Raw genomic sequence first — 26,196 nt, forward strand, 5'->3', positions numbered from 1 at the left:
ATTACAAATTTTAGGAATCTGTATATGAGGCAAGTGTGGGTGGGTGAGAAGAAAACTAAAGGGCATGTTTTTTTTTTTTTTTTTTTTTTTTAATTGTTTTAATTTGAGAATTGGTAAGATCACAATATAAAGGTATACATAATTATATAGAGAAAAATTTCTTAGTGTTAGTGATTTTATTAGCATTTCCCTTGTCCACTTTACTGATGACTCTTTTGTCTTTCCATAAAATTCCAGACTGGGTCAGAAAAGAAATTTCTTTTAGGGACAAAGCCTGACGTTATCCATATACTAAGCCAAGCTGCAGATGCCATATTCAATATGAAAAATGAGGTCTATAGTAGTTACCTGTCTAGGTGGTCCAGCAAAGTTGCAGCTCAGATTAAGGGCACTGATAACTGCTTCATTTGGCCTTTCTGAAGAAGAGTTCATAACATGAAGAAAACAAATTTTAGTTAGGGTCTTGAATTTAAATTTTAAAACTCCAAGTATCCCAACTGACTGAAATGGATGAAATACTTAGACCGCCTTAGGGTTTTTTATGGATCAAAACATGAGTTTGAAAACCATTTTAAATGTTTTCTCCTAAGGGATAGGGGAATACAGACTACCAGCATATAAACTACCTTCATGAAGCCTTCTACACACAGTGAAAACAGATACCAATGTTCCTGTAGTGATGCCAGGTTAGATAAAAGTTGATTTGGGACAGCACTTGTGTTACAGTGAGAAGAAAATTGGAGATATCGGTTATCCACTGTAGCCCACGACCTTCTTTTACCCTATCATTGGGATGCTATTCGTGACTGCTGGAATTAGTTCTACATGTCTGTGAAACAAGGAATGGTTCACATGCAATGATGTGGTTACCTCCATCTGACTTTTGCGAGTCTCTAGTCTTACGATGGCATGCCACCTGAATTCATCAGTTGAATGACATTTTGCAGCCATATCTAAGAATTCTGATATCACAAAATGTCATGTTCTCATTCCAGACATGAAAGGAATACTGCTCTAAAATGTCTGTCTGCTTTTATGCTATGGCTGATTTGTGCATATCACTGACAGTGCCACTCATTTGTGTACGATAACCAGACCAAGTATCACTTTTTACATAATGAACGTGATTTCTGTGTTTTTTTCCTTTTCTGCCGAGTTATCAAGATTTTTCTCTTTATTTCTTAATTTATGGAAACCAGCATATATACACAATATGCCAATTAAATAACAATTTTTTTTTTTTTACAGGCATATATACTGTAAATAAAATTGTGCAAAATAGTATATATTTTTAACCACTAGAGTGGGCTCTCTCTAGTGGTTAAAACTACTGCAAAGCACATATGCATTGCAGTAGTTTCATCAGTTCTCCTGTAGATCATGTCTGAGTATGCCTCATGCCAGTCAAAAATGGGACTTTTTTTGGGGGTGGGATGGGAATTGTGGTTCTACCAATATGGAATGGTGATCACTTGTCTTCAATAGAACAAGCAAAGTCTAGTTAAAATAATGCTGACTGGTGTTTTCGACATTCATGGAATTGTTCATAAGAAAATTTGTTCTGGTGGGCAATATAGATAACAGTCAGTATTGCTGTGGTGTTATGCAATGTCTGAATCAATCCATGAGATGAATAAGAGGGGAGTAGCACAGTATCGAACAAACAGCTGGCTGTTGTTACATGGCAGTCTGCCAACACATTGTGCATTAAAAGTGAAAGTATTCCACTTCCAAATATGGTGAAAAAGGGACTCATATAGAGCAAAACACACCTATATTTCAGTTTTAAGTCAGAAGTTAGAATTGAAGAATGTACAGGAAGATGGGTGTTTGATGGAAAATGAGGTAAAAGACAAGGGTGACACACACTTGTTTTACACCTCATATCTCCAATATTATTCATAATGTATATGGATCACATTATGAATGGGAAAGTGGCATATCAAAATTAGGGATATTCAACTCAGCTCTTTACTTTACAGGTTATGTTAAACTTTAAAATAAATCTAGTAAAAGTCTGCAGGATTGCTTAACTAAATTGAATAACTGCTGTAACCAATTTCTTATGAAAACAGCAATAAAAATGCAATAACTATGAACATGTAAATTTCAACTATTCAGGCACTATTTTAGTGAAGACCTGTACTCCCACCTCTCTCCCATCCAGATGGCATCACTGTTACAGCATCTAAAGAAAAAGCCAACCTCCTAGCATCACTCTTTTCCTCTAACTCCAGCATAGACAACAAAGGCAAATCACTTCCATACCAGCAACTGAGCATTGTATGCCTCCTGTGGCCTTTTGGCAGAAAGATATAAGAACATTAGACAACCTGACCACTACAAAGTCTCCTGGTCCCATTGCATCTTTCCTACTGTACTAAAATGTTGTGCTTCAAAGCTAACACCTGTTCTCTATCATCTCTTCAATCTCCTGCTGGTACCTATCCCATCTCATGGAAACTAACACATATCAACCCCATTCCAAAAAAGGAAGACATAAAGCCAATCACCATCACCTCAACCTCTCCAAAATAATGAAGAAAATTATCAATGGTCAACTTCTTCACTACCTAAAAGATCACCAAGTTAATCAGTAACCACCAGTATGGATTTCAGCAATCCAGATCCATGGCTGATATCTTAGCCTACAACACTCACCAGTAGACATGTGCCATCGAAAGGTTCAGACAAACATATGCTGTTGCCCTTGATATTTCCAAGGGCAACAGCATCGAGGCATGCTTTGCAAACTGCCTTCCTTCGGTATACCACTATGTAACTGGATAGACATCTGTTTCTCTGGTCGTTCACTTCGTGTCATTGTGGATGGCACCATTTCTTCAAGCTTTGTCACTAGCATAGACTCAGGGCTCCGTTCTCTCACCTTTTCTTAATTTCTCTTTGCTTGACACTTTTTATGCAAATTTAAATTGGCAGCAACACTGAGGAATGCTTTACTAAGCTGTATAACTGAGAGTAGACCTCCACATAGCCTTTAAAGGAATGCGGAGTACCGACCAGGGCTTCTGACCTAATGTCCAATCCTCACCTTCTCGTGGTGCACCCTGTTGGGTATCTACCTGGATACTGAACGAATGAGGATGGGCTGGCAATTTGGGATTTAGCAGACCAAATTATATTCTTAGTGGCTTAAACCAATATACCAAATGATGGTACAACATGACAAAATTTCATGCCGGCTGAGGGCGTCACTCAGTTAAACAAGGTCCCCGTTGTTTTTGCTAGGGAACCAGGGTGAACAGCGAAAAGTCAGCTACTGGAACAAATCAGAAAGCACACCCCAACTCAACATCACCAGAGTTAAAGATCGGTACTGTCAACATAAGAAGTCTGAATGGCAAAACAATGGAGCTAGCTGAGGAATTATAATAGGGGTAACAAACAAAAAAGACAAAAACTGGTGAGATCTTTCTGAGCAATAAATACAAAATGTTATATTCAGGCAATGACAATCAAGGAAAAGAAGGAATAGCCACAGCATTGAAAACAAAATATGAGGCTAATCTTCTTGAATGGCAGGCAGTCTCAAGTAGAGTGATGTGGGCTAATATCAAAATGTGGAATTGGACAATGAGACTTTTTTGTGCCAATGGTCCCACAGACGGTTCTACTAAGGTAGACGTGGAGTAATTTTTTGATTCTTTAGAAAAAGCAACTGACACAATGAAAAAGAAAAAGTTGGTCCTTGTTGAGGATCTAAATAGCAGAGTAGGAAATGATTGTCAAATATACAAAAGGAAATGATTGTCAAATATACAAAAATATTATGGGAAAATTTGGAGAAAAGAGCAAAGCTAATAATAATAATGGCAAATACCTGCTGGATTTCTGCTCAGGACATGGACTGGATATTACTAAAAGCATGTTCCAACATAAAAATGTGCATAAATTCACATGGAGAGAAGAAGCAAGGAATAAGAAAAGCCTCATTGACTATGTTATTGTTGATAGTGATGTTTTCTCACTGATGCAGGACACCAGAGTGTACAGAGGATTTGAAATTGGAAGTGATCACTATTTATTCTTGAGCAGGATAAAATTGAATTTCATATCGAAAAGAATAACATGTAAGAAAGTTTTAAAGCAAATAAAAGTTGAGGAGCTCTCAGATGTGAACTGTAGACTAAAATACACAAAGATTATTGAAGAAAAATTAAAAAGTTTGAGAACAGAAACCAAACCTTGGAGATTCAGTGGTAAGCCTTGAAGAAAACCCTGATTGATTCAGCCAGAGAGGCATGTAGTGAGGTAGCGTGCAAGGATAGAAAAATCAGAACTCCACGGTGGACACAGGAAGTTAAAGAGGCAGTGAAGGAAAAGAAGAAACCATATCAAAAGTTCCTGGCAAATAAGTCAGCTTTTGCTCTTAGAGAATACAGAGACAAATGTAAGAGAGCGAAACACTGTGTAAAACTAGCTAAACAAAAGTCATTATAGGATTTTGGCAAGAACATAGAAAATAAATATCAAGAAAGTGGTAAGATATTCTGGAGGTTGTTGAAGAAACTTAAAAATGGAGGAAAGAGTGCTGTAAAAGGAGTTAATGATGATAAAGGTGACATGAAAATGGGAGAAAAAGATATCCTTACAGTATGGAGTAATTACTTTGAAAAATTGCTAAATGAAACAAGCAATAATAGCATAGTGGTAAAAAACACTGAACAGGCATACAGTCAGGAATACATATCCGTACTTGAAGTAGAAAAAGCCATCAAAGGCTTGAAATGTGGAAAGGCAGTAGGAGTAGATGATATTCGACCAGAAATGCTGAAGTATGGTGGTATAAAAGTCTTACAGTGGCTGCACTGCATAGTTCGCAAGTCCTGAACAGAGGGACGAATTCCTGATGATTGGAGTAGACCTCTCATAGTATCAATATGTGAAAAGTGAAACAAAACTGATTTGGAGAATTACAGAAGTATTTTCCTACTGATTGTTCCTGGCAAGATTAATGCAAGTATACTTGAGAAACGGTTGAGAAGAAAAGCTTGGAGAAAAACAAGCTGGATTCAGGCCAAATAGTGGCTGTCAGGATCAGATCTTCACTTTACAACTAATAGTTGAGAAAGCATGGGAATATAACAAAGATCTGTATTTAAGTTTTGTCGATCTGGTAAAGGCATATGATAAGGAGCCAAGAGAGAAGCTATTCAATACGCTGCAGTTATATGGGGTCAATGGGCCATTATATCAATCAATACTTAGTCTTTATTTGAGTTGTAAGAATTGAAGGAAGTACAGGAAGATGGTTTAATGTTAAATCTGGTGTGAGACAAGGATGTACGTTATTCCCTCTGTTATTCATTATCTATATGGATCACATTATGAAGGAAAGTGGTATTAAAAATGATATCACAATTGGAGATGTTAATGTCAGCTGTTTGCTTTATGCGGACGATGTTGCACTTCTAAATAAATCAACTACAAGTTTGCAAGATTCCCTGACTAAATTGAATAACTGTTGTAACAGATATGGTATGAAGGTCAGCAATAAAAAGACAAAGACAATGAAAATAGGCAGAATCATTGAAAATGTCAACTGTGTTGTGAATGGAGAACTTGTGGAACAACCAAAACATTTCAGCTACTTAGGCACAATTTTTAGTGAAGATGGTAAATTAAATAGGGAAAGAGACAACAGAATCAGCAAAGCTGGTATGGTAGGAAGTCAATTGAATAAATTCATATTGAATAAGAGAGAAATTAGTCAGAACACTAAATTAGCTGTAATCAAGACAGTGTTCAAACTAGTTTTAACTTACGGATCTGAGAGCTGGGTCAGAAGTAAAACATTTCACCAAAGACTAGAGACCGCAGATATGAGAGTCCTGAGAAAAATTAGAAGCGTGAACAGATGGCATCAATGGCAATATCATATAAAAAACGAGGATATTAGGAAAGAACTTGACATTGTCAGCATCCAGGAATGCGTTAGCAGAGCTAATCACAGGTGGTCACTTAAACAGGATGGGCGAGGAAAGATTAGGAAAACAAGTGTTTCCTGCCAGGTTGGCAGGAAAACAACCCAGAGGAAGACCAAGATATAGGTGGATTGATACGGTACAAAGTCCTTAGATGATAGAAATATAAGATCTGATAATGTTGGAGTCTTGACAAGTAACAGACTGATTTGGAGGAAAATTGTAGATAGGAAGTTAGTAATGATGTAAATTTTTCATGTAGTACTATTATATCCTGTACACTCCTTGAGGGTACATGTCAGGAATTTGATGATGAAATAAGCCATTGAGAATTTCATCAAATTCCCATGCTAATTGTAGCCCCCCCATTAGCATTATGAACTTTTCCAATCATGCACGACAGAATAGCAAGATTATTTACTAGCTGAACCAGAAGCCTCTTAAAGTATTTGGCAGCCTGTTTGCAGAATAACGATTTTAAGGTTGTATTCTTGAAGTAACACTGGGTCTCTCTCTTCACTATGTTTTGATGAACTCTGAAACCTTTCCTACTGCATAAAGAAATGGGGGAGGTTCGTTTTCGGAGCCCAAACATTGTTTTTAATCATCACTGTCACTTTCAAGCTTTTAAAATGGTAATGTTACAATGACCAATTACCACCAAGTGATGTCTAGTACCACAGAGGGCTGGCCTTTCCTATGAGGTTTAATACACTCCGATTTCCATAATCTGAGTTCATAATCAAAACGAACCTTCGAAAGCATGTTGAAACTGGAAACCAACCAGAGCGCATCACATCTTTACCACTATCGTGCAGTCCATTATGGGCTATTCTATAATGCACTGTATCTCTCTCTCACACACACATACCAGTTAATGACATGGTGCTGTTGTGTCAATATCTTTCCAGCCAATAGACTGTTATAATGGAGAAGATGTTTGCTGCAAGTGTACTCCATCCAAACCATAAGCTCCATCAGTATTTTATATCTCTGATGTTTATCCTCTAGATACTACAAATGTGCAATGTATATGCTAATCCAAGAATGTCCTCTCACCCCCTTTTTTTAAGTTCACTGTAAATTTAGTGAATTAAGTATTCTTCTATTAGCCATATTTTAGTGGCATTTGCTTTTTTCAATGACTTCCACTTTGTTAGGAGTGGAATGCTTTTCTTTGCTTTCAGTTTGCCATTAATTTGGCAGTAATGGTGGTGTGTTGTCATTTTGATGCACCCTCACATGCTAACATAGCAGCTGGGTAGTTATCTTCCTAGCTAATAGACTGCAATAATGGAGCAGATGTTTGCTTCAAACTGACTGATTTTATTGAAGTGTACTCTATCCAAACCATGAGTGGAATGCTTTTCTTTGCTTTCAGTTTGCCATTAATTTTCTCCTCTGATATGTTTCCTTCCATTTACGATAGTGCTCACGTTGATGCTGAACAGCCTTTTCAACTGCAGTGGGATTAGAAAATCATCCAATTATTGGTCTAACTTTTCTATCTAAATCCATTATCATGAAATGAATACTGAAGGAATTTTTGGCTTTAAAAGTAATTAATTTTCTGATTAAATTTTCTAAAAGGAATCCAGATCAGTTCAAAAGGACAACTTTGAGAGAATATATGATTTGATTTTCTAACTGCTGGAAATATTTGGATTTTGTATTATTTGTAATAAAATATTTGGCCAACTTTTATATTATAAAAACAGTTATTTGCAAGTTGTGTTATTGCATGCTGTTATAAAAATTCTTGTGTTATTCAGAAGAGGACAATTTAACTAAACCTGATGACTATCTTACCCAGGGACTCCCTACTATCTCACAGATACTCCTTTTTTGTCATACCTTTTCTACAGGTATTTCCATGGGTACTGTTCCACGGAAGTGCATCCATCATTCTTCCACTTTCTTCAAAGTCTATAAGAATGCAAATATCCTTTCACATTCCATCTGCCACTATTCTCTTGAACAGTCTTCTTCATCTAATGTTCTCCAAGGATTACAACTCAACTGTTTCAAAGTAACATCAATAAGTTCCTTTCAAGACAGTCAAGCAATGTAAAAGGATAACACATGATTAACAAAAACCTTATATTTCAAAGAAAGGAATTACATTTAAGTAAAGAAATAGTTTATTCATATTCAAAATAAAAGTAAATTTTCATCAAAGTACAGTTTTGCCATTTGCAATCTCTTTAATGAAGATGATTTAAAAAAAAAAAGTACAATTAGATTAACAGTTTTTTTTTTTTTTTTTTTCAAGAGTAGCTATAGAAGTGGTGAAGAATGAGTGCCAATTTTGCTAAAAAGATAAAAATGAGCATTTTTATAACTCACAACCACTTACCATTTGCCTTCAATGTAGATAAAACACAGGCTAATAAACGTTTTGGTACACTAAGGTCTGTTACACTTGGCAAGACATTCATCCTTAATAGAGATGGATGATGTTTATAAACTATTTCTGGTATCACATTTTTCTGGTTATGAAAACCACCAATGATTTCCTGGAAAGAAATACCTTCTATAAGACAAAGCCAAAACATCATCAAAAATTATAACAGACAAATTATATTTTTGTTTTAATCCTTTACCCAAGCATAAGCAAATAAAGTTTGTGAATGAAGAATCTCCACAACTAGGCTACTTGTATAAATATCAATAGCTACTTGGAAGCTATTGATTTCACATTAATTGCCTTAGTATACCATAATGCATAGTACACTTCCTTTCAGACACGCACACTCGGGGTCACTTTTTATGCGGATTTGAAGTTATGCGGTATAGTACGCACACAGATATGAGACCTTTCGGCACTTCTGCGCATGTCAACAGAAGGAGGATCCATTCCGATAATAGGGTAATCCAGCATTTACCAAACTTTTCCTACGACAGAATACTTCACAAATCCTGAAATTTTCATGGTACACATTGGTTATTTTGTAATATATTAATTAATAATTAGTTAAACATCAATTAAACATAAACATCATTACATTAATTTGTGCTGATTTTTATTAACATATCCCATTCTGATCACCAAAAATTTATAATATTATTATAAATACAGGTCACCCTCGTATAACGCGGATGTTAGGTTCCATAGAAATTCCGCATTATGCGATTTATGCGTTATGCGACTCAGATGATATAGAAAAAGGTTATGTTCAAAATAGTTTTTTTTTTTAAATTATATAAACAACAATGGCATATCCAACAAAATATATTTTCATTTAATTTGGGTAATTCATGCAAGTTAAGAAAACATAAACTATGAAACTAATACATAGTATAAACTTATAAAATTACAAATTTTACGTAAACTTGATCACACATAATGCATAAATGTTTTAGGCAAAATAAAATAAAGTGCATATTTTAATCGTCATCGCTGTCTTCAAAACGAACATTTCGTACATGTTCTTTATTTACAAATGGCCGGACGTTGTCATCACTTGAAATCTCTTGGTCATCATGTGTATAATTCTCATTGCATACTTCGGCTGGTTTAGTTATCAAGAAGTCAGTAATAAGACCTTGCTTACCACTATGCTGCAAATTTTTTTATTAAGTTTATAACGTGGAGCTAAACAAATATCCGATTGTCTCTTGAATTTTCTGGAGCCCTCCATTGAGGGATCATTATCCGTAAATAACTTCCTAACTTTCTTGCCAAGTCCAATCCTTCTGCTAATTTCTTTCAAATGAATTCTTTCACAGATTCATCACAATCAGAATCTTTGGCAGAACTTTCCCCACCATTTGGTTCGACGTCATCTATTAATTGTATCAGTTCCCCCTCATTTAAATCTGTTTGGTCATTAATTAATTCACTAATTTTGTTTTCAACAATATCACAAAAGCCTTCTAAGTGGCTATTACTATAAAAATAAATTTTCTACATAAAAAAGCATTACATATTGTATGTAACTCACCAGAAAATAAAGTGCTCATCTTGAGATTAACACATTTTTGATTTTTTAATGCCCTTTCCATGGCAGAAAACGAAGATAATTTTCAATGATAAATGCTTTATACGGTAAACAATTGATGTACATATAATAAATTTGGTTTAATCCTTTCTCCAAGTGTGAGCAAACAAAGTTTGTGCCTGAAAATATCTTCAGGACTGAGGAGAGGTAACATATCCACAAGGAGATGTGTTTTGCATTATGGGAGATACTGAGATAAGAGTGATGATAGCTTGGTCAACCTTTACTCCGAGTTGCCTGGTGTTGCACTACCTCTCCTCAGTCCTTAAGAGATTTTAAGGTACAAACTTTGTTTGCTCACACTTGGATAAAGGATTAAACTAAATTTATTATAGTCTAACCAAGTGCAAAATAAACTTTCAATTGACGTAACCGGTCTATGTAGTGGCCCTTCCCTTAATGCATAACATTATACATATCTGCAAGGAGATGTGTTTTGCATTATGGGAGATACTGAGATAAGAGTGATGATATCTTCATCCACCTTTGCTCCGAGTTGCCTGGTGTTGCACCACCTCTCCTCAGTCCTGAAGATATTTTCAGGCACAAACTTTGTTTGCTCACACTTGGATAAAGGATTAAACTAAATTTATTATAGTTCAACCAAGTGCAAAATAAACTTTCAATTGATGTACATGGGTGCTAAAGGGTATTTTCCCTATATAAATTCGATACGTATAACTACATCCGCGTTACAGCCAGACACAAATTTAAAGAAGATAAAATTTGATTTTTAAGTCGTGAGGTGAAAAATAAAGGTATCCCTCGATGTTACCGCGTATATCAAAATCACGTTAATCAAATCTAATAATCAAAGGTAAAAAGCACAATTCGTCCCTGATCGGTTACTGTATCAATAATTCGTTTTATATGGTACTCTTTTAGGAAAGATAAAAAATGAATGCAAAGTAAATGTTTAATAAATACATGTACCTACATTATTTACTGCAATTTTTTTTATCAAAAGAAGTTATCAAGAGTTGTTTCAACAGTTTCAGTTTTTTTTCTTATCGGCATAAATTCTACGATAACAAGCAAAATGACTCTCCAGAGCTCGGCAAACAAGCATTCTTCAATTAACATATGGATCCATATCTATTACTTGCTGCTTAAGCGATTCTAAACTGCGAAATATTCCATCCAGTTTTTTGACTGTTATTTCCTTTGGAACATCATCTTCACATTCCATTTGTTCGTTGTCTTCATATGTGCGTTGTTCAATTTCACGAAGATCACTGTCACTGAAATCTTTTAAATTTGAATCCAATAATTCTTTAACATCTTCTGCATCAACACCATCAAAACCGAGGTCTTCACCAACTGCAACGATTTCTTTGACCACGTTGTTCACAGGATTTTGAAAACAACCTAAGTCATTAGCGCATTCTGGCAGAAGGTTTTCCAAACAGCTCTCATGCAACTAGAAGACACTTGCTCCCACGAGTCACGAATGTTCTCAATTGCATGTTTAATGTTAAATTTTTTCCAAAATTCGTGGAGTGTAATCGCATTTTCACCCGTTGTTGTTTCAACTGCCTTCGAGAATGTCTTTTTAAGAAAATAGGCTTTGAAAGTTGCAATGACTCCCATGTCCATAGGTTGTAACAACGATGTTGTATTTGTTGGGAAAAATAAAACTTTCACATTCTCACATAGATCATTAAGAGAATTTGGATGACCACGAGGCTAGCAACTTTGTGGCGTGAGCATGATTTTGCGTGGTAAATCTGAAGGTGCATTAATAAAATCTCTTGCCACGTATATCAAGGGATTGCTGCGATAATCAAATCCGCATTAAGCAAGGGATACCTGTATATGAAAAGATAAAGAGTTACTACAATTTGTAAATGGTGTTATATCGAAACCGCATTGTATAAGTACCGTGTTGAACAAGGATTACTACAATAGATTTAGTTTAATCCTTTATCCCAGTGAGAGCAAACAAAGTTTGCGCCTGAAAATATCTTCAGGACTAAATATAGTGTTGTACTATCTTATCCAGTAAGTAGTGCAACACCAAGGCAACTCGTGGCAAAGGTGGAGCAAGCTACCAGGCACTTCTAACCCAGTATCTCCCATAATGCAAAACACATTTCCTATGTGGATATGTATACTGTTATGCATTAAAGGGATTGGCCATCTACCCAGACTAGTTTCGACCTTTATTGAGGTCTCTTCAGTGGGAGCCAGGCCCAGAGCTGGAGATACCAGGCAGAAGCAGTAGCAAGTCATCTGTGCCTATGGTGTTGCACTACTTACTGGATAAGATAGTACAACACTATATTTAGTCCTGAAGATATTTTCAGGCGCAAACTTTGTTTGCTCTCACTGGGATAAAGGATTAAACTAAATCTATTATAGTCTAACCTAGTGATAAATAAATTTTCAAGGATTACTACAATAGACCGCGTTATATTGAAACCGCGTTGTATAAGTACCGCGTTATACGAGGGTTACCTGTATACTTACGAGTGAATGCAAACTTTTTCTCCTGCGTGCTGATAGTTTTCCCCTCCCTTTTACATCCTGGAGATTGCTTTGTAGGCTAGTGGTGGATGACTCCCACTAAACACCTTCAATAAGAGATTTCTTAACACTAAAATTAAACAAAGTCCCTTGTCTCTTATTATTATTAAATTAATTTATTATTATAATTTATTAATTATATCTTATTATATTACAATTTAAATCTGTATGCCTATTACTTTTAAAAAATCATGGCACTACAGTTTCGAAACAAGCATGTGGATAATGCCTTAAGTGACGATGATATTATTGGATATCGATTAACTTTAGTTATCGTCAAAGATCCAGAAAAACCTCTCCCTCTCACTGCAAATATAATTCGAGAAAGTCTTGAACTGTGCAATAAATTGTAAAATCATTTTCTTGTTAATGACACAAATTCTGAACGAGACTTTAAATTCCAACGTGAGCTGAAGAACTGTATGTCTGGATATCACAAGCTGTATAAAAAAATTAATGAAACCATCATCACAAAGTTTAATCACTGATTACATTGTCAGAAGAAAAAAAATCAGCACAGAACGAGGGTGAAGCTAATTCTGTTTGTGAAGAAACATTGCCTTTAACATACAGATCTGATGCGCTAACTATCTTTTCTGGTGATGAAAGTGATTTCGCACCAGTTCGCAAATGTTGCCGAATATTTGCTAATAGCGACAATAATTCCGATAAAAAATGTAAAAAAAAAAATGTTACTTTTCAATAAAATTAAATGAATAAAGTTTTAAAACAAACTAAGGCATTCTTATTTTCCTGAATTTTCATAAACTTTTTTTATGCGATTTTAAGTTTACTTTAATTCATTGCTTCGGTTTTATGTGGTTTTAGAAAATTATGGAACGTATCCCTAATTTTTCAACGTAAGTTAGGCCTTTTTTGTGTGATTTTTTATATGCGGTTTTCTGTGGAACGTATCTACCGCATAAAAAGAGACCCGACTGTATATTGCTATATGGGCAGGGACAATATTCAAACTGGTTTTGACATTTATTGAGGTTTCAATCATTAAAGCTGGATGCAGGAAGATACTGAGGTTAAATCAATGCAGAAATCATATGTTCCATACAATAGTAGTTAAATTTTGTATCACAATATACTATGCATCAAAGATAGTCACAGAAAGTTTTTTTTTTTTCAGTTGGTTACTTTGTAACCAAGTGAACTTTGTTAGCTTATGCTTAGGTAAAGGATTAAAAGAAGAATATCATTTCTTGTCTATTTATAATAAACATGGAATATGCAGAATTACAAAGCAGGTGATTATGACAAGTTTAGAAGGAAGCTTGAATCTGTGCAATGGCATAAAACCCTACAAGGGAAGAATGTTAGTAGTACGTAGATCGTTAAGGGGCATCAAGAGAAAGAAATATTAAATTGTATACCTAATGTAAGGAGGATTAATCAGGTAGGAGTTAGATCAATGATTAGTAGGAGTTAGATGAGTGATATTAAGCATGAGCTGCAAAAGAAGAAAATGCTGTGGAGGATATATAAGGAGAAGGGTGACCAGCAAGGTAGGAAAGGCAAAATTAGATTATGAGAAGAATCTAGCAAGCAGGCCAAAGGAAATCCCAAAGGGTTCTTTCATTATGTGGCAATTAAGAGAAAGAATGGCTATGGAAGATTAACCTTAATGAGTACTGATGGTGACAAAAGTAGATAAAATGAGTTACTGAGTGACCATTTCGCAAGGGTATCATCATCCAAGTGAGGTTACTGCTGTAACATTGGTGACAGAGACTGATGTGAAAACAGGGTTGGATGAATTGGAGGTTCTAAGGATATTGCAAAAATCTCAGTGTAAATACAGCTGTGGGTTTAGATGGGATATCAGCTTGGTTTTGCAAGAATGTGCAAGGGAAGTGACAATGCCTCTCTGTCCATAAGTCTCAGCTCTGGTAGAGTTCCAAGGGAGTGGAAAGAGGGCAAAATAACTCCCTCGCATAAGGGAGATTTCTAAGACTGCAGTAGCAAATTATAGACCAATCGGTATCTCAGGCGTGGTACTAAAAGTACTGGAAAAATTGGTCAAAAGGAGAATTCAAGAATGGGTAGATAAGAATATGATACTGTATGAGGGGCAACATGGCTTTGTTGAGGGTCAGTCATGCCATAGTAATTTACTAACTTTTTATAATTGGGTGACAGCTGAGTTGGATAAAGGAAATGCCTACATGATGATTCTGCTGGATTTTGCAAAAGCATCTGACAGAATATCAAATGCTTTTGCAACTCTAACTGGAACAAATGGGGTTGGATATGACACTAGTTATGTGGATAAGAGGGCGACTTCTGGACAGATATTAAAAATTAGTATATGGATGAGCAGAATCCAGTCAAAAGCAGGTGACTAGTGGTGTGTCACAAGGTTTAGTGGAAGGACCACTACTGTTTAATTTGTACATAAATGAAGCTAGAAACTTAGGGGTGGAACATAAATGAAACTAGAAACATAGCTCATAAGATTGCTTGGCTACTGAAGAACACACTAACAAATAGAGGTAAGGAAGCTATTATTCCTCTTTATAAGACCTTGATAAGTCCTTATCTGGATTAATGTGCTCAGGTCTGGTTTCCTGGGTTTCTTGAGGATGAGGAAGCAGTGGAGAAGATTTAGAGGTGAGTAACCAAGATGATAAGTGGTCTGGGGAATGTTTCCTATGAGGATAGATTGAGGGTGTGAATTGCAGAAGTTGGTTGATAGGAGAAAAAGAGAGAGGATATACAATAGAAACATTGAAGTACTTATATGGTTTTATAAGATTGATTATTATTATTTGACACCTCCAGGGAGTCCAAAGACTCATCGAGGGAGGGCACCTACTCTATAACTCTCCGTCTCCACCACTCAGCCTCATCCACCAACCGCATCATCTACACCATCTACTGTCCACTACCACTAGTATTTTCACAGACAATCACAAACATCCATGCCCATGGCGGGATTTGAACCCGAAGCCTTTTGGCTGGAGAGTGGATACTCTAACCACTCGGCCAACTAGGCTGGCACAGGGGAAATGTTTTAGCACTTGGCTAGTGGGGGACAGAACAAGAGGTCATCCCTGGAAGTTGAATAAAGGTGTGTTAATAGGAGTGTGAGGATTAGATTTTTTTTGCTTGGAGAGTTGTGAATGAGTGAAATGGGTTGCCAGAGTCAATTGTGAGTGCTTTGTCTGTTAATGGGTTCAAGTAGAGGTATGATAAATTGTGTGGGTCCCACACGACGAGTCTTCAGACTCCATGGAGGTGCCTGTACAATAATAATAATTTACTTTGTAACCAAGCAAAATTTTTTTCTGTGAATGGGGTTATGTATATCATAACCCTATTCACAGACAAATATTTTGATCAGTACTGGACAATAACATAGGCCTCATAATTCTGAAGTTTGCATAAGAGTAATTTTGCATGAGGGGGATACAGTGATAAATTCCATGATGAGAGTAGAACTGAAAAACACTTTGCCTAAGAATTCTGTAAATCAAGGTTTATTTAATATTTGCATATGATTATATTTTTCTGAAATGATATTCAAGCAAACTCTTTACTATACAAAGCTAATCTTAAAGGAGAGCATGCAGTAGCACTCCTGACTGTGTGGAAACTGCTCTCTTATCACTCTAAAAGTTATTTTGCTAAACATTAATACCAAGTGAAAGTAGAGAAACAGATATAATAGGATTGAAAACATTTAGACTAACCTGGAAGTATCTAAAGATCTGAAAAAAACATTCTCACTATGCTAATATTGGTGATAGCAAGGGCTTATGCACAACATATGAAGGTTAACCTTCATAGGAAGACGAAGCCAAGTGATGACAGAGTGCTTCGAAAATCACCTGCATAGACCAACCATGTAGCTGCAAGCTGGACATAACAGAAAGAAAAAGAGACTTTTGTGTAATTTTGGTTCCTAGTGGATGCATTCAAACTTTGCTAACTGTGCTAAGGTCAATGAATTAATGCTCACTCTTCTGATCAACTTCAGCAAGACATTTTCTGTCCCCTATGCCTCTCATTAGTAAAGCAGTTCTTAAACCTCTTCAGAAGGTGCACTTAGAGCTGGAGCTGTGCTTTATCATGCTTTGATGAGCCTTTCTGCCACAAAATCAAGACAGCAGTTCAAAAGCAATTCATGACCAACATCTCAAATGATAACATGCTTACACCAAAGATTACAGGCAAATTTCACAACCTCACTGCCTCATCAGTTTGTGATCCAAATGAGACAAAAAATATGTGATCATCTTGAACTTCCACACAGAAACAGATGCCATGCTAAATGACCTCCAAAAATGCAACACTCACCAGAAAAGTTATCACATGTCACTGTTTCAGGCCAATCTAAATACAAGGAGAGAAGGAACAAACTTCCTGCAATTAGTAAAAATGACATGTGATACACTGACAGGCAGATCTGTATTCATAATGACTGTGAACATGAAGGTACTAAGAACCCATCACCTTTTTTTTTTTTTTTTTTTTTATGTTGGGCCCATATACAGGAGGTTGGATGGTCAACCTATAGCACGTTAGTACCGTATATGGGTGATGGGTTGTGAAAGGAGAAACTTGTTTACATTTGATTTGAACGCCTGTATATTGTATTCCTTGGGAAATACGTCATGGAAAAGACTGTTCCACAGTACTGCAGTAGCAGGGATGAATGAGAAAAAGAAGAAACTTGTTCTGTGGGTTTCGAGATGTACTGTAAAAGGATGTTGGGCGGCAGCTGTACGTGTTCCAATGGGCTTAGTACAGGGTGGAAGAATTATTGATGCTGTTTCAGATGAACCTTTCCCGTGAAAGTATTTATAGAATATACAGATTGAGCGTCTATGTGAAAGTGGGGGAAGCAAGTTGGTGAGGGATGGGTCATTTATTAGTCTAATTGCTTTCCTCTGTATTAAGTCAAGCATTTTGAGGAAGCGTTTTGGAGCCCCACTCCAGATGTGAGAGCAGCATTCAAGAGCTGGGTGGATTTGTGACCTGTATAGTGTTAACAGCTGTTTAGAGGTAAAGTATCGTCTTGAGCGAAAGAGAAAACCTAGTTTTTTTGAAAGGTGAGGATGCAATGGTTGTGATGTGTTTATGCCAGGAGAGGCTTGATGTGAAGGTAATTCCGAGAAGAGAAATTTCGTCTTGTCTGTGAATTTGAATGTTATCAAAAACAATGCTGGGGGAAAATGGTTCTTTTTTGTGAGAAATAAGACAGAACTGGGTTTTACTAGCGTTGAAGTTGACAAGGTTGTCTGAGCCCCATCGGAGGTTGGAATTAAGGGCAGTGGTGGTTGATGTTCTGTGGGTTGAAGTGAGTTGTGTGGTAGGGTTTGTCAAATGAAAGGGAGGAATGTAGTGTGCTGTCATCTGCAAAACTGTGTATTGGGTTAGAGGTCAACTGAAGTAGGTCATTGATATATAGAAGGAAGAGGGTCGGTGAGAGAACTGAGCCTTGAGGGACCCCGGCATTAGTTGGATGGTGAGAGGATAGGGAGCTGTCTACCATCACATATAGTGTGCGTCCAGACAGGAAGCTGGCAATCTATCTGCAGAAGTCCTGAGGCAGTCCAAATGATGGGAGTTTGCTTAGTAAGCTTTTGTGCTAGACTGGGTCAAAGACTTTGGAGATATCAAGTGCAACTACTTAGGATTCAGCGAATTTCCCCATAGCGGTTGTCCAGTGATGGGTGATGGATGAGAGTAGATCTCCTGTTGAACGGCTTTGACGGAATCCATGCTGCTGGTCGCTTAATAGCCAGGTACAGTCAAGGTAGATTAGGAGTTGAGAGTTGATGATTTTCACCATTATTTTAGATAGGACTGAAGTGATTGAGATAGGGTAGTTAGATGGCAGTGATTTGTCACCCTTTTTAGGAATGGGTTGAATATAGGCCACTTTCCAGGTTTTGGGATATATACCAATGGAGTAAGAGAGTGCGTACAGGTGACATAGGATAGGAGTTAGTTCAGATGCACAGACCTTCAGGATAATTGGAGGAATTCCATCTGGGCCGGGAGACTTTTTTGTGTCTAATTTAGACAGCAGGTTTGTGATGTCTCTTTTTTGGCAAAAGGATATAGGGGGCATTGTATGTTGGGCAGTTGGAATGACTGGAGGGCATTTACCATTGTCAGTTGTGTGCATTGGAGCCAAAGTGTGATGCCAGGAGGTTAGCTTTTTCTATGGTGATGTTGCAAATGAGCCATCTGGGTATGATAGAGGTAGGAATAGAGTAGGGCAAAAGTTATGGCCAATTGCCTTGGCAAGGGACCAAAAGGCAAGGCAGCCATTTGGACAGGCTGCGAGTTTCTTGCTTTTTGCCCGTTCAAAATCTGTTTTGGAAGTATTGATAGTTTTCTTGCATTTGTTTCGGGCTTCAGTGTAGGCATTGAATGAGGATGGGGTTCTTGATTTGAGCCAGTTGTGGTATGCCTGATTTTTCATTTGTACAGCCTTGGCACATTTTTACCAGGGTTTAGTTAGGGGACAGCAGGTCTGATTAGTGTGGGGAATATATGCTTTCATGCCAGCGAGGATCACTTTGGTGATGCGTTCGGTGCATATGTCTGGACTGGAAGACCGGAAACAACAGTCTAACCATGGGAATGAAGCACAGTAGTCTCGGAGACTGTCCCATTTGGCACTATTATAATACCAAACTACTCTTGTGTGGGAGTAACTGTGTAGGCGTTGTTGCATGGGGAAGGAGATGAGCACTAAGTTGTGGTCAGAATTAACCAGGGGGAGGTTTACTACATTCACTGCATATTTGGAGGGGTCATTAGTAAGGAAGAGATCTAGGGTATTTGGGGAGTGGTTTGAGTTTCGGTTAAAAAGAGTAGGTGGGGTTTAGTGGCCTGCAAGTGGTAGTGGATGCTGTTGAGGTTAGAGTTGAGGCCATGGATGTTGGTGAAGTGGATATGCAAGGTTCTGTGAGGCAAGGATTTGACCCCAAGGGTCCTGCACGTTTCCTATGCAATGCCTGCATGCTAGTGTTATTGGTGGCTACTGGCATCACTTGGTTTGTGTACTAGTTTGTAGTCTATTACTCAACTGTTGTCTCCATTTTGACGTTTTTCTTCTAGTTGTTTTCGGAGTTGGTGTCTTTGTTCTCTCTGGGCAAAGGTTAAATCAGGTCAAGCATGTATGAGCGACTGGGGGAAAGTGTCGTTTAGCTTGTTGATTATCGCTGTTATAAATTTGGTTGTGTTTATTGGCAAGTCGCAGGTCACTTTCACGAGATGTGGATAGTTCATTCCGTCCTTTCTTTTGTTTATTGGTCCGATCCAATGGCATTTGACGATGTTTCTGAGATCGAAATTGCATTCTCCTGCAAGTTTGCCGATGTCTTCTTTTAGGGATTTACCGTTTTCTGTCGGAAATTTCAGGATAACAGCGTTGAGTTTCCTATTTTTGGCATCGAGCGACTCGTGTACCAATGATGTGATTAGTTCACGAAGTTCGTTAGCAGACACGGGCGCACTTGAGGTCGGGCACTGATCATCTAGAGCTTAGTTTCCAACTTTCCAATTTTGGAAGAGAAGGTATCAATCACAATATTAAGCTGCTGCTCGAGGTTTGCGACTCTTTTGTCTAGGTTTAGTATCTGTTTTATGGAAGGGAGGCATATCGTACAGACGTAGGGCTGGTTTAGATCAGTGAAAAGCTTGTGTGCCGATTCATTTATTTTGGGGCAAGAAATATGTATCCAGTTGCAGCAAAAATTGCACAATATACCTTTTTTCCTTTCTTTGACTCCAGTTTCACAGCTGTGGCACTTCGTAATGTCATTCGGTTTGTTGGTGATCGGTGACGGTATGCTGAAGGGACTCAAGGTAGTTTTCCGTTGTTGGCTTTTGTTGCTGCCATCTTTTATTTTGGATGGTAGGCATAGCGCTTTCACGTGGCTGTTTTTTAGTTGTAAAATATAGCAGATTTAATGGATTATGGGTACTTGGAGTTGTACTGTAGTAGTCAGCTGCTTAGTACCTACTTTTCCGTTCGATGCTTATTTTGTACAAAAAACATTTGCAGTTACGATAAAATGTGGGAGCACAAATTTAACGTTAATTATTCGCTGGTGCCACCTATGTTACATCTATCTAAACATGTATGAGCACAGCTAGATCTTAACTATGTGCAATGGGTACAAGGTTGGCAATAACAAGAACTGGAAGAAAATACTGAAATGGAGATGACGAATGGAAATCTAAACAAACACTGCATAGGGAATGTTTGCAACTCCTTGCAGTCAATGGCAAACCCCATGGAACTCTCCATATCCAGAAAGATACGTGGTCCAGTTCTTCAATTCTGTTCATAACCATCTCTAATCCAGAAAACTTCAAATATTTTAATCTAGGGAAAAGTAGGTGAGGTATTTGATTTCCACCCAATTGCACCCTCTTTGAATCTGTTTGCTCTGGTTTAAGGAATCCTAATATAAAGCTGTTATTTTAATGTTAGTTCAGTACTAAATATAATGAGGAGATCGCAGAATATTTGCCTGAAAATGCACAATCACAAAAACTAATACATTAACATCTCTCGATCGTTTAACTTGCTAGTGAAAGCTTGGTAGATACAACATTAATGTGTGTGTGTGGAGGGGGGGGAATGATCCATAAGGCTTATAAAGTAGTTCTATCTGCAAGCAGTCCTGTTCTCCACAGCTTATTTTTAGAAAACTCAAGTAAACTTCCTGTTGTGATATTTAGTGACATGTAGTTTACTGACTTAAAGTTGGTGGTTCAATATGTGTGTACCATGGCTTGATGAACCTTTATCAGGTCTTTTCGACTAAAGGTTAGAGGGTCTCACATAGAGGTGGTTCCCCCACCTCCATGTGTTGAAACTCGGTTTTTCAACCATCAAAATAGGCAAATTGGTTCTGTGAACATACACATCTACAGACATAAATACTTACTGTTGGAAAAGAAGGCAATGGGAAACAGCCTTGTTCCATAATCATCATTCCAAAGTAAACTAGCATACTGCTATCCCACAATCAAAAGGGTGAGGAGAAGAAGAAGAAAATGAAGACTGCTCTAATATTACCATTAAAAAGTTTGGCTGCCAATTTTGTCAAATTCATCAACTGCCTCTATACTGCTCTCCTGCCACCAACCATTCCAAACTTTCTGGTTTCCTTTTGTTATTTGATTTCCTTCAGTCAAATTTTTCTAGTAATGACGTAGCTTTTCTTGGGGACTTCAATGTTCACAACACCAGCTGGCTCTCCACATGCAACTGCACAGATCTAGCAGATAGACAAACCTATCAGCAATGATCTCACACAAATTATTCACATACCAGAATACCAGATGACTCCAAACATTTTAGATCTCTTCCTTAGTACTGATCCATCTAAGTAGAACATGAATGCTGTCTGTCCTCTAGGCAGTTCAGACCACAATTTAGTACAGATCAAGTACATGTACAATAAGTGGAAACAATCGAACAAAGAAAACGAAATGTAGAAGTTGTGAAGATTATCCTACTTGGCATTGTTGTAATGCTATACAAGATAATTTTCACAACTTCTATGCCCCATTTCTTCGGCTGGAATGCTATTTCTGGCCATGTGACCCAAACCTATGTACTGAACATTTCATTGAAATTCTTATAGGTATGGAAACATTTATCCCTGCTCCACTCCAAACTCTCATCCTCTTATCTAAGCTTGATTCTCCCAAATGTGTGCTAGGACCCAAAAGCTGAACTGAGCATACTATCGGCTTGCATCAAAAACTCCCACTTCCAATACTGTTTTATACCAAAGCTGGGAATAGCTGCAATAAAACCTGCAGCATGTCCAAATGGCAGCCATGCCTTTTGATCTCTATCCACACCTACTGCCTATAACTTCTGCCAAACACTGCTTCCACCACCTACAGAAGAAAAAGCTTTCTACTTCACTTCCAACTCATACAGAGATGCTCTTGGTAAATGTACTCTTGTCATTTCAAACACTCATCACTCAATGCCTGATGTGATCTTTTGCTAGAAAGAGACAAGATAAATATTGTACAAATAAATAAATAAATAAATATTGTCAGAGAGCAAGAACAGTCAATGAGTGGTATGATAGACTTTGGGTTTCCTAAGAAGGACCTCTCACGATGAGTAATCTTGATTCCATGGAAGCCTGAATAATAACAATAAAGTCTCCTGGCCCTCTTGAGGATTCCTGTTCCACAGGTCTGTGCTTTAGAGTTGACATCCACTTAATGTTGATTTTTTGCTCATTCTTGCACTGATACCTATCCTGCAGTCTGGAAATTATCCCACATACATCCTATTTCTATAAGGGTGAGAATCTCATCATCATCATCATCAAATTCCTGCCTTGTACCCTCAAGGGGTGTACAGGATATGATAGTACTACATGAAAAAAATTACATAATTATTAATTTCCTATCTACAATTTTCCTCCAAATCAGTCTGTTACTTGTCAAGACTCCAACATTATCAGATCTTATATTTCTATCGTCTAAGGCACTTTGTACAGTACCAATCCACCTATATTTTGGTCTTCCTCTGGGTCGTTTTGCTGCTAAGTTGGCAGAGAACACTTGTTTTGCTAATCTTTCTTCGCCCATTCTGTTTAAGTGACCATACCACCTCAGATTAGCTCTGCTAACGCATTCCTGGATGCTGACAATGTCAAGTTCTTTCCTAATATCCTCATTTTTAATATGATTGCCATTGATGCCATCTGTTCATGCCTCTAATCTTTCTCAGGACTCTCATGTCTGCAGTCTCTAGTCTTTGGTCAAGTGTTTTACTTCTGACCCAGCTCTCAGATCCATAAGTTAAAACTGGTTTGAACACTGTATTGTATACAGATAACTTAGTGTTCCGACTGATTTCTCTCTTATTCCATATGAATTTGTTCAATTTGACTTCCAACCTTACCAGTAAAAATCGTGCCTAAGTAGCTGAAATGTTTTACTTGTTCCACAGGTTCTCCATTCACAACACAGTTGACATTTTCAACGATTCGGCCTATTTTCATTGTCTTTGTCTTTTTAATGCTGACCTTCATACCATATCTATTACAACAGTTATTCAATTTAGTCAGAGAATCTTGTAGATTTGTAGCAGATTTATTCAGAAGTATAACATCATCCGCATAAAGCAAAGAGCTGACATTACCATCTCCAATTTTGATATCATGTTTAATACCACTTTCCTCCATAATGTGATCCATATAGATAATGAATAACAGAGGGGATAATGTACATCCTTGCCTCACACCAAATTTAACATTAAACTATCTTCCTGTACTTCCTTCAATTCTTACAACTCAAATAAAGACTAAGTATTGATTGATATAATGGCCCATTGATTGACCCCATATAACTGCAGCGTATTGAATACTTCTCTCTTGGCTCCTTATCATATGCCTTTACCAGATCGACAAAACTTAAATACAGATCTTTGTTATATTCCCATGCTTTCTCAACTATTTGTTGTAAAGTGAAGATCTGATCCTGACAGCCTCTATCTGGCCTGAATCCAGCTTGTTCTTCACCAAACTTTTCTTCCACAATTCTTCTCAACCGTTTCTCAAGTATACTTGCATAAATCTTGCCAGGAACACTCAGTAGGGAAATACCTCTGTAATTCTCACATTCAGTTTTATTTCGCTTTTTATATATGGGTACTACGAGAGCTCTACTCCAATCATCGGAAATTCGTCCCTCTGTCCAGGCTTTCTGAACTATGTAGTGCAGCCACTGCAAGACTCTTATACCACCATACATCACCATTTCTGGTCAAATATCAACTACTCCTGCTGCCTTTCCACATTTCAAGCCTTTGATGGCTTTTTCCACTTCAAATATGGATATGTATTCCTGACTGCATGGACAGTGTTTTTTACCACTGTGCTGTCATCACTCCTTGTTTCATTGAGCAGTTTTTCAAAGTAATTACTCCATACTACAAGGATATCTTTTTCTCCCGTTTTCATGTCACCTTTATCATCACTAATGTATGTAATGCACAATCACAAAAACTAATATATTAACTTCTCTTGATCGTTTAACTTGCTAGTGAAAGTTTGGTAGATACAACATTAATGTGCGAGGAGAATGGTCCTTAAGACTCATAAAGTAGTTCTATCTGCAAGCAGTCCTGTTCTCCACAGCTTATTTTTAGAAAACTTACAGCGCTCTTTCCTCCATTCCTAAGCTTCTTCAACAACCTCCAGAATATTTTGCCACCTTCTTGATATTTATTTTCTATATTCTTGCCAAAGTTCTCCCATGACTTTTGTTTAGCTAGTTTTACACAGTGTTTAGCATTCTTGCATTTGTCTCTATAATCTCTAAGAGCACAAGCTGACTTATTTGCCAGGAAATTTTGATATGCTTTCTTCTTTTCCTTCACTGCCTCTTTAACTTCCTGTGTTCACCATGGAGTTCTAAGTTTTCTATACTTGCAGACAACTTCACCACATGCCTCTCTAGCTGAATCAATCAGGACTTTCTTCAAGGCTTGCCACTGAATCTCCAAAGTTTGATTCCTGTTCTCAAACCTCTTTCATTTTTTCTTCAGTAATCTTCGTGTATTTTAGTCTACAGTTCACATCTGAGAGCTGCTCAACTTTTATTCGCTTTAAAACTTTCTCACATGTTATTCTTTTCAATATGAAATTCAATTTTATCCTGCTCAAGACTAAATAGCGATCATTTCCAATTTCAAATCCTCTGTACACTCTGGTGTCCTGCACCAAGGAGAAAACATCACTATCGACAATAACATAGTCAATGAGACTTTTCTTATTCCTTGCCGCTTCTCTCCATGTTAATTTGTGCACATTTTTATGTTGGAACATGGTGTTAGTAATAACCAGTCCATGTCCTGAGCAGAAATCCAACAGATATTTGCCATTATTATTAGCTTTGCTCTTTTCTCCAAATTTTCCCAAAATATTTTTCTATGTCTCACAATCATTTCCTACTCCGCTATTTAGATCCCCAAGAATGACAAACTTTTCCTTTTTCATTGTGTCAGTTGCTTTTTCTAAAGCGTCAAAAAATTCCTCCACTTCTACCTTAGTAGAACCTTCTGTGGGACCATAGGCACAAATAAGTCTCATTGTCCAGTTCTCCAATCTCATATTTGTCCACATTACTCTATTTGAGACCGACTGCCATTCAAGAAGATTAGCCTCGTATTTTGTGTTGTATACTATGGCTACTCCTTCTTTTCCTTGATTGTCATTGCCTGAACATTTTGTATTTATTGCTCAGAAAGATCTCACCAGTTTTTGTCTTTTTTGTTTCAGTCACCCCTATTATGTCGATCTGGTACTTATTTAATTCCATTTCTTTGCCGTTCAGGCTTCTTATGTTGATAGTACCGATCTTTAACTCTGGTGATGTTAAGTTATGATGTGTTTTCAGATTTGTTCCAGTAGGCTGACTTTTCATTGTTCTCCCTGGTTCCCTGGCAAAAACAATGGGGGCACTTGTTTAACCAGCCGGCATGAAATTTTGTCATGTTGTACCATCATTTTGTATTTTGGTTTAACCAATAGGAATAAAATTTGGTCGGCTAAATCCCAAATTGCCAGCCCATCCTCGTTCATTCAGTATCCAAGTAGATACCCAATAGGGTGCACCACTAGAAGGTAAGGATTGGACATTAGGTTAGAAGCCTTGGTCGGTTCTCTGCATTGCTTTAAAGGCTATGTGGAGGTCTCTTCTCAGTT

General features: G+C 37.3%; 1 protein-coding gene across 2 annotated transcripts in view; it reads right to left on the bottom strand.

Moving 5' to 3' along the window:
- Nucleotides 1-26,196, bottom strand: part of Oga (O-GlcNAcase) — a 375,302-nt gene that overhangs the window by 18,506 nt on the left and 330,600 nt on the right. For both annotated transcript variants that reach the window (XM_090392376.1, XM_090392375.1), the window contains one exon: nt 8,302-8,461. In XM_090392376.1, coding sequence (XP_090248502.1) covers nt 8,302-8,461 — 160 coding nt within the window. The remainder of the gene's footprint in view (nt 1-8,301; nt 8,462-26,196) is intronic.

The sequence above is a fragment of the Typopeltis vanoorti genome, chromosome 5, assembly GCF_054136105.1.
Source record: "Typopeltis vanoorti isolate ZY-2024b chromosome 5, IOZ_Tvanoo_1.0, whole genome shotgun sequence".
Classification (NCBI taxonomy): domain Eukaryota; kingdom Metazoa; phylum Arthropoda; class Arachnida; order Uropygi; family Thelyphonidae; genus Typopeltis; species Typopeltis vanoorti.